This window comes from Anolis carolinensis, chromosome 4, assembly GCF_035594765.1.
Source record: "Anolis carolinensis isolate JA03-04 chromosome 4, rAnoCar3.1.pri, whole genome shotgun sequence".
Taxonomy (NCBI): Eukaryota; Metazoa; Chordata; class Lepidosauria; order Squamata; family Dactyloidae; genus Anolis; species Anolis carolinensis.
In genome coordinates, this window is record NC_085844.1 from 131,685,762 (window position 1) to 131,701,666 (window position 15,905).

General features: G+C 41.8%; 1 protein-coding gene across 1 annotated transcript in view; it reads left to right on the top strand.

The window, feature by feature from the left end:
• The first annotated feature begins 461 nt into the window (after nucleotides 1-461).
• hmgcs2 (3-hydroxy-3-methylglutaryl-CoA synthase 2) overlaps nucleotides 462-15,905 on the top strand; it is a 29,465-nt gene continuing 14,021 nt past the window's right edge. Inside the window, exons 1-3 of the mRNA XM_003229040.4 lie at nucleotides 462-644; nucleotides 7,210-7,667; nucleotides 10,941-11,066. Of these exons, the coding sequence (XP_003229088.2) occupies nucleotides 535-644; nucleotides 7,210-7,667; nucleotides 10,941-11,066 (694 nt within the window). The 5' untranslated portion in view covers nucleotides 462-534. The remainder of the gene's footprint in view (nucleotides 645-7,209; nucleotides 7,668-10,940; nucleotides 11,067-15,905) is intronic.

A 15,905-nucleotide genomic window follows, 5' to 3' on the forward strand; every position in this document is an offset into this window, starting at 1 on the left:
TAATGGATTGGGGATGATAATTTGTTTGATGTCACCCTCTGATACCTTTCATTCAGTAAATACAGTCCTGATGTATTTTATCATGTGGTGTTAAACAAAAAAGAAAAGCTGGACTCAGAATTGCAAGTTGTAAGTTACTCAAGGTGTTGTGATTATCCCGTTACAGAGATCGGCTGAAGCTGGTTGGAAAGGGGGACTAAACTGATCTTTGTAGCAGTGGGAACCCCTTGCAATTGTAACAGCAGGAGTGAAATATGAAGGTTCAGTGTTTGGAAGTAACAACGTCTTTAAATAAGGAATGCCTAGCAATTAATAATGATGCTTCCAGAAAAGAAAAAAAAAGATACCGAACCTCTGCTGATGTGCTATGAACTTTGGTTAGGCATAGCAAAATGCATCTGTTTGCTCCCTTGATAAGGACTGGGTGGGACTTAGCTGGGTTTTATAAGCAAGGACTTGGAGAATCCCTTCAAAAGCAAGTGAGACTTGGAAGGCAGTTGCTCCTACCTTTCAGCCTGACTATTCAGACACCCTATGAAAATGTTCCGGCTTTTCAGCCACACCAAATGTTTCTTCCAGGCGAAACGGGCACTCCAGAGGCCACTGTGGCCAGCACAATTTACAGCAGTGGTGCAACGTGGCAGGTAAGGGTCAACTGTGACCGACTCGCAACTTAATTCTCTGTAACTGAGCTTTTACTTTTAAATGTATTTGTAATTGTAACCTCCTCTAAGAAAAACTGACAATAGGATTATGCTATAACAACGACGAGTTGTGGAAGAGCCACAAGTTTAATTTTCCCTAGAGTCATCACCTATGAGACTGGACATAGAAAATGTGTTCTTTTCTAAACTTCCTCTTTAACAATGACACACATTATTTGCCTTTCCTTGTATGTATATCATATCTCCCAATTCCATTATAATAATTGTTAATTAATTTGAGTTAATTCCAATCTGTGAAAGAGACTACTGCATTTGTTTACCTGGAACCAGCAGTAATAATGGAATGGATAGGTCAAGGGACACCTATCTGGCCATGGCGTTGTAAATGTGGGGATGAGTTTTCCTTCTCAGCCTCATGTTCTAAAGCAATGTATAATATGAGTGCTGAGTCCTGCACCAACTGATTTATCTAACAAAGAACAATCTATTCCAAGAGCAGACAAGCATACAGATGTTGGCACTCAACACTTTTCTACTTCTTCTTGTGTTATTAGCTGAAAGGGGTTGTATCCTAATTTTCATCTGTTGCCGCAAGTTCTGCAAAATATCATACGACATGGATTTTTGTGATCTGTGGCTCACATTACCCAATGCATAGGACTGGAGTAGGATATTATGACTGAAGGGACATTAAAATTGTAGTGCTGGTAAAGATAAAGGTTTCCCCTTGACATTGTCTAGTCGTGTCTAACTCTGGGGGTTGGTGCTCAACTCAATTTATAATAACAACAACAACAACAACAACAAATTTATTCTTGTACCCCGCCTCCAGTGGCTTACTTGAGAAAACAATCCAATCACAATATAAAATTAACATATAATCCATACATTTAAAACACAATATAATAACATACAGTAGAGTCTCACTTATCCAAGCTAAACGGGCCAGCAGAAGCTTGGATAAGCGAATATCTTGGATAATAAGGAGGGATTAAGGAAAAGCCTATTAAACATCAAATTAGGTTATGATTTTACAAATTAAGCACCAAAACATCATGTTATACAACAAATTTGACAGAAAAAGTAGTTCAATACGCAGTAATGTTATCTTGTAATTACTGTATTTACGAATTTAGCACCAAAATATCATGATATATTGAAAACATTGACTACAAAAATGGCTTGGATTATCCAGAGGCTTGGATAAGCGAGGCTTGGATTAGTGAGACTCTACTGTAGTTAAAAACAACATAACATGACAATTATTTAAAGCCAAGACATCGATTGCAACGTACAGAGGGTGATCACTGATTAGTGCAAAAACTCTGAGTAAGGTCCAGGAGTAAAATAGGGATATGTGGAGAAGGACAAAAAACCAATAATGTTAAAACACTAGAACCTATAAAATTGGGACAATAATAAAGTGCAGCACAAGTTTGAAGACAAGATGCATGGCTGGCGGCCTCTTCACTCAAAAGCACACCTGAACATCTATGTTTTTAGACTCCAGCAGAAAGTAGACAATGAAGGCCAAAGACGCGGTGTTGTCCATAGATGCCTCCAAGGTCATGTGGCCGGCATGACTGCATGGAGCACCATTACGTTCCCGCCAAAGTGGTACCTATTGATCTACTCACATTTGCATATTTTCTAACTGCTAGCTTGGCAGAAGCTGGGGCTGACAGCGGGAGTTCACCCCACTCCCTGGATTCGAACCACCAGCCTTTCGATCAGCAAGTTCAGCAGCTCAGGGCTTTAACCTGCTATGCCACGGGGGGTTCATAGTGCTGGTAGTGACAATTATATTATAAACTTTGAGGTCAAAGAGATTGAAACTTAATCCAGGCAAGATATAGGTACTCCTGGTCAGTCAGAAAGCAGATCAGTGAATAGGGATCTGACCTGTGTTAGATGGGGTTACACTCCCCTTGAAGACACAGGTCCACAGTTTGGGGTACTCCTAGATTCAGCATTTAACCTGGAAGCCCAGGTTTCCATTGTAGCCAGGAGGGCCTGCATACAACTTGTGCGCTAACTACACCTGTTCCTTGGAAAGATTAATCTGGTCATGGTGGTGTATACCTTTGTTACATCCCATTTGGATTACTGTAACACACCCTTTGTGGGACTGCCTCTGAAGAATGTCCAGAAGCTTCAGCTGCTCTAAAGAATTGTGGCCAAATTGCTAACTGGGGATGACTACAGGGAGCACCTAGCCAGTAGCCACCTTTTTTCAAATAGCTCCAGACGTGAATGCCAGTCTGTTTACGGGCACAATTCAAAGTGCTGATTATTACCTATGAAGCCCTATATATCTCCCAGTGTTAACCTGCCCAAGCCCTGACATCCTCAGGCCCTTCTCTCAGTCCGATTGCAAACTCATTTATGGGAACATGATATGCTGTGAGAAGTTTTAGCTATGTGAATAGGTTCTTAATTGTTATGTATTTTTAATATTTCTATGTTTAATTCTATTTTAATGTGTATATGCTTTTTAAGGTTTTAAATTGTATACTGTATTGTTTGTTTGTTTTGTTAACTGTTTTGTGTCTGGTTTGCTGTGAATTTTCCGGGCTGTATGGCCATGTTCTAGATGCATTCTTACCTGACATTATTTATCTCTCTTTTTAGAGAGATAAAACAGAGTATAAATAAATAAATAGTAAACTTTGAGCCTCCAGTGGCTCAGTGTGTTAAAGCGCTGAGCTGCTGAACTTGCTGACTGAAAGGTCCCAGGTTCAAATCAGGGGAGCGGAGTGAGCGCCCGCTGTTAGCTCCAGCTTCTGCCAACCTAGCAGTTTGAAAACATGCCAATGTGAGTAGATCAATAGGTACCGCTTCGGCGGGAAGGTAACAGCACTCCATGTAGTCATGCCAGCCACATAACCTTGGAGGTGTCTACGGACAATGCCAGCTCTTCAGCTTAGAATTGGAGATGAGCACCAACCCCCAGAGTCAGACACAACTGGACTTAACGTCAGGGAAAACCTTTACCTTTACCTTAAACTTTGAGCATTTACAAACCTCTTAGTGATAACAAGAAAAATATTGGCATTAATCCAATAAGGCAACGCCAATAATGTACGAAAAAACTTTCATCCAATTCAAGTCTCATAATAGATTAAAACTTCCTAATAAATTCTAATTCATCAGTCTGTCTTTGAGTAACACCCTTTTTTGAAGATTCTTGGCTATTCAGTGGATTTTATATATGGAGCTCTTTTATATGAGCAAAGGAAAGATGTTTACCCTCATTTGCATTTCCCATGTTCTAGATGCCTCAAGGAACAATTCTAATATAATAATGATAAATAATAATAATAGCTTTATTTATACCCTGCCACCATCTCCCAGAAAGACTCGGGGGGGGGGGGCTTATAGAAGCACATACAAGTGCCGTAACACATAAATAAAATTAATCAACATATTAAACAATGATAAACATCAGTTGAGATAAAATCACACCCCCTGCCAAGAAGCAGGAAAATCACATTCAAAGCACCCTCGCCAGATGGCCATCCAGCCTCTGCTTAAAAGCCTCCAAGGAAGGCGCCTCCACCACATTCCGGGGCAGAGAGTTCCACTGTCGAACAGCCCTCACAGTGAGGAAGTTCTTCCTAACGTTCAGGTGGAATCTCCTTTCCTGTAGTTTGAAGCCATTGTTCCGTGTCCTAGTCTGCAGGGCAGCAGAAAACAAGCTTGCTCCCTCCTCCCTATGACTTTCCCATCACATATTTATACATGGCCATCATGTCTCCTCTCAGCCTTCCCTTCTGCAGAGAATCTACTTCATGATGGATCACAGTTTCTGGAGATTTCTAGGTGGGAAAATTCATTCCTGTTTTTGCCAGAACATGGGGCTCAGTGGGGAGGGAGGAGGTCACAAAGATTCGTGCATCCCCAGATCTCGACTTAGCCCATCCGTGCTGCAAGTGAGTTAGAGAAATAATCACAATGTGGGTATCTGAGAAACTAATTTGCTTATTTTTATATTGATACGCTACTTTGTTTTATTATTATAGAATTGATGATGCTTTGCAGAAATATTCATAGGATAAAAGAATTCAGCATTAAAAAGACGACTGGGTTTTTAAAATATGCACTGGGTGGCATCTTTTAAAAAAAAAACGTTCAAGAGCGATACAATATTTAAAATGAAGAACAATTTTAGCCAACATAAACTTACCATTATTTCTTTGGGAAACGTGGGCCTGCTTTTGGCTGATGTGATAGTCATGTTAATTAGGATTGTTGTTGTGTGCCTTCAAGATATTTCAGTCTTAGGACAACTTTAATTGTAAAGTTTAGGGCATGGGCCAGGTAAAGGACCTTCAAGGGCCACATCCAGCCCACAGGTCTTAGTGGTTTGAACATTGGACTATGACTCTGAAGACAAGGGTTTAAATTCCCACCCAGCCTTGGACAAATCACTCTCATCCTCAGAGGAAGGCAAAAAAAATTCCATCTAAATCAGTGGTTCTCAACCTGTGGGTCCCCAGGCATTTTGGCCTACAACTCCCAGAAATCCCAGCCAAAACATCTGGGGACCCACAGGTTGAGAACCACTGATCTAAATAAATCAGGCCACTCTGTGATAGGTTTGCTTTTAGGGTCAACAAAAGTTCATAAACAACTTTAAGGTCCAGAGCACAACCACAAAATATACATCTTATTTGGAAACAGAAAATACATTGCCCTTTGGACTTCATCCCCAGCCCTGTCCAGCAATTTTGGCCCTGTGTTCACTTGTTCAAAGGGCTTTGTATTAAACATTAACCTTCTGATAACAGGCTATGAACCAGTGTGAAGTTTGTATAGAGGAAGACCTTGATTTTTAGGATTAAGTTTTTTAGGGTGAGCTAGAGCCATCTGTAGTGTTTAGCAATGCATAGAGGCCAGGCTGTGGAGCAGGCTGGTTAGCAGCCAGCTGCAACAAATCACTCTGACCAAGAGGTTATGAGTTCGAGGTCAGCCTGTGCCTGCGTCTGTCTCTGTTCTATGTTATGGCATTGAATGTTTGCCTTATATGTGTGCAATGTGATCCACCCTGAGTCCCCTTCGGGATGAGAAGGGCGGAATATAAATACTGTAAATAAATAAATAAATAATTTTCCAAAGGCTGCAGAAGAGAGCATAGTAAAGATCAGATTTCACTGAGGAAAAGTAACAAAAGATCCCTGCTTTTTTATTAACCCCTGGAAAGATAGCTAAGATGATGCTGTGAGGTATTACTTAGAAGAAAATTCCTAAGCATCAGAACATTACAGAAAGAGGTACTCTTGGTAGAGGTGAAATAGAGCAATTTGAAGGAGCCGCGGATAGTGAGAACCACTTTATTTTTGTACCCTGCCTCCATCTCCCCAAGGGGACTAAGAGCGGCTTACATGGGGATGAGCCTGGTCAACATCATAGAATATAATCACATTAGAATATATACACAGAATCATAAAACAGAATAAAACAACAGCAATTATAACAACATAGCAATAGTGATAGAATAAAAACAATTTCAAACCAACAACCAATGAGCCTATAATAAAATCCATTTCTAGCCAAGGGATCATATAAAAGAATATGTTCCAAAATACAGTAGAGTCTCACTTATCCAACGTTCTGGATTATCCAACGCATTTTTGTAGTCAAATGTTTTCGATACATCATGACATTTTGGTTCTAAATTCGTAAATATAGTCATTACTACATAGCATTACTATGTATTGAACTACTTTTTCTGTTAAATTTGATGTATAACATGATGTTTTGGTGCTTAATTTGTAAAATCATAATCTAATTTGATGTTTAATAAGATTTTCCTTAATCTCTCCTTATTATCCAACATATTCGCTTATCCAACATTCTGCCGGCCCGTTTACGTTGGATAAGTGAGACTCTACTGTATACTCAAGAACTATCATTTAAGTCAGGATTTAAAAAGCAAGAACTAGCTCTGTAAATTGAAAGAGGACATTACTTGAAATTTCTACAAATATTACAAAACAAGAGATACATGAACATATTGGTCTACATCTACTAATGAGAAGTACGGCAGGCATTCAAGACCCCTTCTACACTGCCATATGATACAGACTAGTACAGCAGATGATTCAGGCTATCTACTTTGAACTGGATTATTTGAGTCTACACAGCCATCTAATCCAGTTCTAACCCAGTAATGGGTTTTATACGGCAGTGTAGATAGGGCCTAAGATGTAGACGACAGAGCTTTTCCCCTCCACACCCTTTTTACTTTGTTTACCCTCCCTCTCAGGCTCCATCTACACTGCCATATAATCCAGTATATCTGCTTTGAACTGGATTATATGGCAATGTAGATCCAGCCTCTGTTAAAGGTTCTGAAGAACGTGACTGTTCGCATGGTATTTGGTGACCTTTGCATAGAACTAGTGCAGATTATAGCATTTTTCTTTTGATCAACATAGACACTTCTGCTTGCTTTGTAAGAGACCAACTATTCTTGCAGCCTAGAAGTCAAAGATCCTCTTTTCTGTGTAAACTTTAAGGTTCCTCTGTGATTCTCTTGCAGTTTCTCCACCACTTCTGTGCGTCGCCAGACCGAAACTGTCCCCTCTTGGCCCAAAGATGTTGGCATCCTTGCTATGGAAGTGTATTTCCCTTCCCAGTATGTAGACCAGACTGAATTGGAGAAATACGATGGTGTGGACGCAGGGAAATACACAGTGGGGCTAGGTCAGAAGCAAATGGGCTTCTGTTCAGCCCACGAGGACATTAATTCGTTGTGTCTGACTGTGGTGCAGCATCTGGTAGAGCGAAGCCAACTTTCCTGGAATTCTATTGGCCGACTGGAGGTTGGCACAGAGACAATCATTGACAAATCCAAAGCTGTCAAGACGGTTCTGATGCAGCTATTTGAAGACTCGGGAAACACCGATGTTGAGGGTATCGACACTACGAATGCCTGCTATGGAGGAACAGCCTCTCTTTTCAATGCAGCCGACTGGGTGGAATCCAGTTCCTGGGATGGTAAGTAATGCCATAGTATTTAAATATGCTCTAGAGATGTTGATCTCTAGGAAAAAAAGATGAAATAAAGAGCAGCGCTTTAAGAGTTGCATAGAAATTTAAACATGTGATGATTGTTGCTATGGACGCAGTCATTTTCTTCCACCAATAAATATTATTAGTTTCTTTGCTGCCACCAATTAATAATTATTTACTTTTGCTGCCACCATTTAATAACATATAAGTGCCACTGCTCTCTACTGCCAACACACAGAGATACCCAAAGATGGAGGGAAATTCTGTCTTATAGAGCGATGGTTAAATAAGCAGACTTGCCACCGCCTTATAATATTTATCAGGAAGACACATGAACACTTGGAGTGAAGTAAAAAAAAAATGGTGGTGTTTATTTGTACTTGAATAGAAATGTTGCATATTGGTTTCAATAAAAATAACAGGTTTTGACATTAACAAGTGAACTGGAGTTTCTTGAAAAATATTGTTCCCTCACAAAGGAATATTAACAGACTTTTCAAACCTTGGAGACCTCTTTCCAGAGGCTCCAAACTCAAGCACTCTATCCCTTTAGAGGCTCACTACAGTTCTTAGCACTTCTCCCTGAAGACTAATCACTTTTACCTCAAAGAAGTTTCTCTCAAACAGTTCCCAAAACCTTCCTTTCTTCCTTCTTAAAATTCACTTCCTATCTCTACAAACTCCAAATCCTATCTAATAATTCTTTAGCTGCATAGCTCCAACTATCACTTTGGCTCCACCCACCTCCGGTTGCTAAGCAACTCCCTCCAATTTTACCAACCAATCAGGCTGCACTTCCTCACTTGAAGCTGCCTGATGACTCCTCCCCCTTCTTGGCCTTGAACTGCCTTAGACACCGACCCTGCAAAGTAGTCTAATCCGTTACATTCCTCATGCAAACAGCACTTGTTTAAATTGCCTCTTCACTTCACTTCACTTTATTTCTTAATTAGTCGCTGTCCACCAGAGTGCTCCGAGCGACTTACAATTTAAAATATCATTCCACAATATAAAAACATTCAACATAAAACATTCAACAGTGACTATTTGGCAAATTAAATCTAATTTACTTAAATGCACAACCAAACAGCCAAGTCTTGAGCACTTTGACAAAATATTGTAACTCCGACATTGCTTCTACACAACCGTTAAAGCTACAGGAATCCAATCCTCTATTTCATTTGGCAACCCCAGCTAAAGAATCACTCTTGCTGATAGAGGTTCGAACAGAGGCCCCATCTACACTGCCATATAATCCATTATCTGATTCCAGATTATCTGCTTTGAACTGAGTTACCATATTTACTCGAGTCTCTAATCTAATGCGCACCTCAATTTTTAAAACCTTGAAACCCAAAGAAGTATATGTACCTTTTTACTTGAATCTAATGTGCACCCTAATTTTGGGAAGGTAATTTAGTCAAAAAAAGGTGAGCATTAGAATTGAGTAAATACAGTATATAGCAGTGTAGTCTCATATAATCTGGTTCAAAACAGATAATCTGGAATCAGATACTGGATTATATGGAAATTTAGAATTTCCATATAACCTATATTCTAGAATTGGATCTCAGATTATCTTGTTTGAACCTGATTATATGAGCCTACAGTATTAGATAATCTGGGATAAGAAGATAGTCTGAGATCCTATCCTGGGCTATAGGGCAGTGTAGATCCAGCCTTAGATGCAGCCAGAGAGAATGACATGCCTGTAGTTTGGCACTTTTGCTACCAGGGGGCAGTGTGCCTCAAAAGGGCTTGCCCTGCAGCTGAGTAAATGCAAACAGAGGCCCCTTCTACACTACCATATAATCCAGATTATCAAAGCAGATAATCCACATCATCTGCTTTGAACTGGATTGTATGAGTCTACACTGCCATAATCCAGTTCAAAGCAGATAATCTGGATTATATATAGCAGTGTGGAAGGGGCCAGAGATGTCCCAAGTCCAGAGCTTTCCAGACATTTCATGCTGGTGACACACTTTGTAGACAATGCATCATTTTGTGATACAGTAATTTAGTTTTACTTGCAAACCAGATGTTAAACCAACCTCTTATAAGGGATGTGGACACACACATAAATTGTAATAATGAACGTTATGGGGACAAACATATCTCATGAAAAGATTTCATGTATTTATTTTTATATATATATGTTCCGTTGCTTATTTCACATAAACTCAGAGGTTTCTCGTTACATTTGTATGATACACCTACACGCTACAAATGACACACCAACATGTCGTGACACACAGATTGGAAAGCTCCTCCCTAGTCTCTTCAGTCAGAACTGTATTGAGGTTTCTATTCAAAACCTGAAAATACACAGACTCATCCTATGGATTATGCCAAGGGAGTAAGGGGACGATAAATTCTCAGTTCTGAGATTAATTCATTAAAGAATGCAAGGGAATTAAAGGATAGTTTTCCTTACATTGTTTCCTTACCAGTGATTGGAGAAATATCTAACATAATAGCAGTGTGGGGTAATGTTAAGTGATGGGGAAGAGTATGAGCCCTTTCACACAGCCATATAACCCAGAATACCAAGGCAGATAAAGGTAAAGGTTTCCCCTGACGTTAAGTCTAGCCATGTCTGACTCTGGGGGTTGGTGCTCATCTCCATTTCTAAGCCAAAGAGCCGGCGTTGTCCGTAGACACCTCCAAGGTCATGTGGCCGGCATGACTGCATGGAGCGCCGCTACCTTCCAAGCGGATCGGTACCTATTGATCTACTCACATTGGCATGTTTTTGAACTGCTAGTTTGGCAGGAGCTGGGGCTAACAGCGGCCGCTCCCGCCGCTCCCGGGGTTTGAACCTGGGACCTTTCGGTCTGCAAGTTCAGCAGCTCAGCGCTTTAACACACTTCGCCACTGGGGCTCCTTACCAAGGCAGATAATCCCACAATATCTGCTTTGAAATGGGTTATCTAAGTCCACACTGCCATATATCCCAGTTCAAAGCAGAAAATGTGGGATTTTATTCAGCTGTGTGGAAGGGGCCCAAGATTCCCCAGCAAGTTTAAAATTGTTACTGCCTCTAGTAAATAGACAGCCTGAGGTCACCCCACCAACCCCTTGGAAGCTGGCTCTGTAAAATGCCATGTGAGTAACTAGGTAATTTAACAGAGATAATTCACAACCGTTTGTTGCTGAAATAAAACTTATATCTACAAATGGCCTTGATGATAAAATCAGCCAGTGTTTGTTCTCATTATTACTGTTGACTCTATGATGATGCTCTTTCCTTGCCAGGACGCTATGCCTTGGTAGTTTGTGGTGATATTGCTGTCTATGCAACTGGAAACGCAAGACCAACAGGTGGAGCAGGAGCTGTGGCTATGCTGGTTGGACCAAATGCCCCGCTTACTTTAGAGAGAGGTTGGTATCACACTTTTTGCCCTGTCTGGAATCATTGTTTGCATCCTAAGGATTTCAGCTGCAACCCATCTTGCAACCCAGAAATCACATTAATCTTCTTCAACTACTGAAACAGATGAAAATGAGAGCTCACAATAATAAATCCTAGGGACCTTCCACATAGCCATATAACTCAGAATATCAAGGCAGATAATCCACAATATCTACTTTGAACGGGATTATCCGAGGGACCTTCCACACAACCCTATAACGCAGAATATCAAGGCAGAAAATCCCACAATATCTGCTTTGAACTGAGTTTTCTGAGTCTAAAGGTAAAGGTAAAGGTTTCCCCTGACATTAAGTCCAGTCGTGACCGACTCTGGGGGTTGGTGCTCATCTCCATTTCTAAGCCGAAGAGCCAGTGTTGTCCATAGACATCTCCAAGGTCATGTGGCCGGCATGACTGCATGGTGTGGCGTTACCTTCCTGCCAGAGCGGTACCTATTGATCTACTCACATTGGCATGTTTTCGAACTGCTAGGTTGGCAGGAGCTGGGGCTAAAAGCGGGTGCTCATTCCGCTCCCGGGATTTGAACCTGGGACCTTTTGGTCCGCAAGTTCAGCAGCTCAGCGCTTTAACACACTGTGCCACCAGGGACCCTTTTCTGAGTCTACACTGCCCTATATTCCAGTTCAAAGTAGATAGTGTGGGATTTCATTCAGATGTGTGGAAGGGACCTGAGTTCACACTGCCATATAATCCAGTTCAATGTGGATTTTATATAGCTGTGTGGAAGGGGCTCCAGTGCCATAATAGGCGTTTTTCAAATAGCTGTGGGACAAAACGTGTCCAGTGTAGACCACAAATCTATTCCAAACATAGAAGCCAACCAGGCAAATCAGAATTTATAAATTATGATATGCACACCAGTAAGATGAAAGATACATAAGTTAGTACATTGAGATTTTTCTGGACAGAAGATTCACAGAAACCTTGCTGATATGGAAAAGTTATCTTTGCTGGTGAAATGTATGTATCTATTTCTTTTGCAACTGTCAGGAATGTGCAAATAAGAGAGCAGCCGCTATTCTGTTTCACAAAGTAGCAAACCTTCCATCTGGGAGAATGAGCCCTTTTATATCTTAAGACATTAGTATGCTTGCAATGTTTTTCACAGAGTAGTCGCCTATTTTTTATGTGCAAGTCCACTCCTACCTCTTGTACCCCACTCACACAATTAAAAACAACCATGCCTGTCCTCCTCTTTTGAATATGAGGAGCTCCTGAACAAAACTAGTATTAGTGCAGACTTATGTTTCCTGGGGAAGAATGGAATTGCATATTTGGGAACAGAGCGAGAGCCTATTCCAGATGACAATGTGTGCAACTGCACAGCAACCAAGTAGAGGGGGGAAACCAGAAACAAAGCAAACTGCATCCTCAGCATGAAAGATGTGTACATAGAGACACAAGGCGGATAACATTTGCCAGATAGCATTGATAGAGAGATTAAAATAGAATCCCACCATGTAGAAAGAGGGAGCGATGGGCATAGCAGGACAGAGCGAACACAAGCGTCACGGAAGGAGGGCCTGACACTGAGCACGAACAAGAATGGTAGCATGGCACAAGCATGCACATATATTCAAATACACAGAAATAATGCTGCAAAGGTGTAACAGTCCTGCACCAGAAACAACAGGAACAACTGTAGAATTATAGAATCATAGAATAGTAGAGTTGGAAGAGACCTCATGGGCCATCCAGTCCAACCCCCTGCCAAGAAGCAGGAAATCGCATTCAAAGTTCTTCAGACATTGATAATGTTTATCACTATAGTCTTATAAATTGTTTTCCTCTTCCCTTCCCTGTTCTCTACCTTCAAGTGATTCTATGAAGGAACTATTTTATTATTGGGTCACTGAGAGTGATTAGAAAGGAAAAACTTAGGGCCTTTCCACACAGCCATATAATCCAGAATATCAAGGCAGAAAATCCCACAATGTCTGCTTGGGACTGGGTTATCTGAGTCCACACTGCCATACATTCCAGTTCAAAGCAGATAATGTGGGATTTTATTCAGCTGTGTGGAAGGGGCCGGAGACTGCCGCAGATGTTGCAAGAAACACCCCATGCCTGGCAGAAGGGTGAAAGAAAATGACATAGGTAGATCCCCTTTGCCTTCTATCTATAACATGTGCTCAAGGCAGTGTATCTCTACGTATGAGTGGCATAACTATTTCAGACAGGCAAGAAGGGTGGACATGCATGTCATGCCCACTTTTGCCCATTCAAGACATAAGCAAGTGACCCATGTAGCAATTAATAAACTTCACTAATCCTGGATTCAGAATCCAGTTGAGCTGCCCGGGCTGCTTTTTCTGCCAGATTGACTGGGGACAGACAACATACCAGGGTATTAAATGGCAGAGCTGGACAGAGGAGAAGCTCCCATTAGGCAACAGAATGTAACTCTTTCATTGTTGAAACTCTTACTTTGTGTGAACAGGTATCTCTGAAGGAAGTCATAGGGAACCCCGGATGTGTGTAGTGGACCTTAGGCAGAATGAGATTGATGTTACCACCTCATCACATGGGCTAATTTGCCCATCATATGCTGCTTCTCCTCCACTTTCAGCACAGAGCCCTTCCCACGATGCTCAGGCACTTACAACCAGGCTCTGTGCTGACAGAGGAGAGGAAGCAGTGCATGCCACCACAGCAGCAACACAAGTAGGTAAAGGTAAAGGTTTTCCCCTGGCATTAAGTCTAGTCATGTCCGACTCTGCGGGTTGGTGCTCATCTCCATTTCTAAGCCGAAGAGCTGGCATTGTCTGTAGACACCTCCAAGGTTATGTGGCCGGCATGACTGCATGGAGCGCCGTTACCTTCCCACTGGAGTGGTACCTATTGATATACTCACATTTGCATGCTTTCAAACTGCTAAGCTGGCAGAAGCTGAGCTAACAGCAGGAGCTCACTCCACTCCCCGAATTTGAACCACCGACCTTTCGGTCAGCAATTTTGGCAGCTCAGCGGTTTAACCTGCTGCACCACATTGCCTTCCCAGCAATGGGAAGAAGACAGAGGCAACACTTCCCCCATGGAATGCGGGACACAGTAAGGCAAGCAATACAAGGCGTGGAGTAATGGGTTCTCTATGCACCCCACTGGGAGCCCATGGATTCACCACACTGCCTTCCCAGCAATGGGAAGAAGACAGAGGCAACACTTCCCCCATGGAATGCGGGACACAGTAAGGCAAGCAATACAAGGCGTGGAGTGATGAGTTCTCTATGCACCCCACTGGGAGCCCATGGATTCACCATAATGAAGGGCAAATCCATGGGCCTTTATGATGAAGTCATCAGTGCTCTACTTTCTAAAACAGGTAGCTCGTGTCTATCCACATTTTGTTGTTGGGTGTCTATCAACTCAGCCAACAGTGATGGAAAGAGACAATTTCAACCTAGCAACATCTGAAGAGTGACAAACTCTCCACCCAAATCTGGAATAACCATTGAGCAAGAGTGCTGTCATATACACATGGCTCGAGCCACAGAGCATGAAAGAGAACAAGTAGGATGGGGGCGGGGGCGGTGGGTATACAGCTTAGTGAAGACCCACAATCCAAATAAGGTCAGTGAAGCTAAGTGACTAGTCGCCAGAAGTAAATGTCAAATTTAACTCTCCTCAGTCAGAGAAGATATGCAGGGAATCCTCTCCAGGAAGCTCTGTCATGTGGCTATAGAGAGAGAAAGCATGGGGGGGGGGGTGATACAACAAAGGAACCCATTGTGTGTACAACTGATCCTGAAGAGGACCTGGGAGGAGATATCAAGTGAGGCTGCTGTGGCATTGAGAGGCAGTGGCCAAGCAAAACTTGCAACTTCCATTCTCACACAATGACAACGAATAAATGCCTCTGGGGAAACAGTGGCAATGGGGAGGAAGAGTTACTTTCAAAACAGAAATGATAGTGCTTACTTAGCAAGGCATACATTCAGTGCAGAAATGGGATAATGACACTTTTCTTCCTCTCTAGCGGTGATGGAGTTTCTCTTTTCCTCTCTTTTTGTTTACTTTACATGCCTATGTTTCCCCATGACAAGTACTTAATAGAACCCCCGGTCTTCAGTAAAGGGCTAATTGTAGTTGGGGGGCAGAAGGAACATCCTTATACTTTCTGTAGCTCTGTGACAAGCAGGAAGGTAAAAAGGTAAAGGTTTCCCCTGACGTCAAGTCCAGTCATATCCGACTCTGGGGGTTGGTGCTCATCTCCATTTCTAAGCCAAAGAGCCGGCGTTGTCCGTAGACACCTCCAAGGTCATGTGGCCTGCATGACTGCATGGAGCGCTGTTACCTTCCAAGCGGATCGGTACCTATTGATCTACTCACATTGGCATGTTTTCGAACTGCTAGGTTGACAGAAGCTGGGGCTAACAGTGGGCACTCATTCCACTCCCTGGATTTGAACCTGTGACAATTTCCCAATTAAAACTACAACCATTTGTTTTTACTCATTTTAATCAGAGTATGTCTTGTGCTAATAAACATTGACTCCAAAATTGGAAATATACAAATTTGGACATTTTTGACTTTATGAAAGGGGATGTTAACTTATCACTGAAGTTACAATCATGAGCATACTTATCTGAACGGCCAGTCTTCGTTCTGAACAAACTTGTGCAGGTTTGTGATGCAGGAGCTTTGATTTCAAATGCCATCTCAGTCACAAACATGCTGATAGATTTCAAACGGATGTTTTCTCAGGCTTAGTGATTCCATCTGCCATATGATGTAACAGTTAATACTGTTGCTGCAAAGATTACTTGCAATGTGTTGCATCTGACATC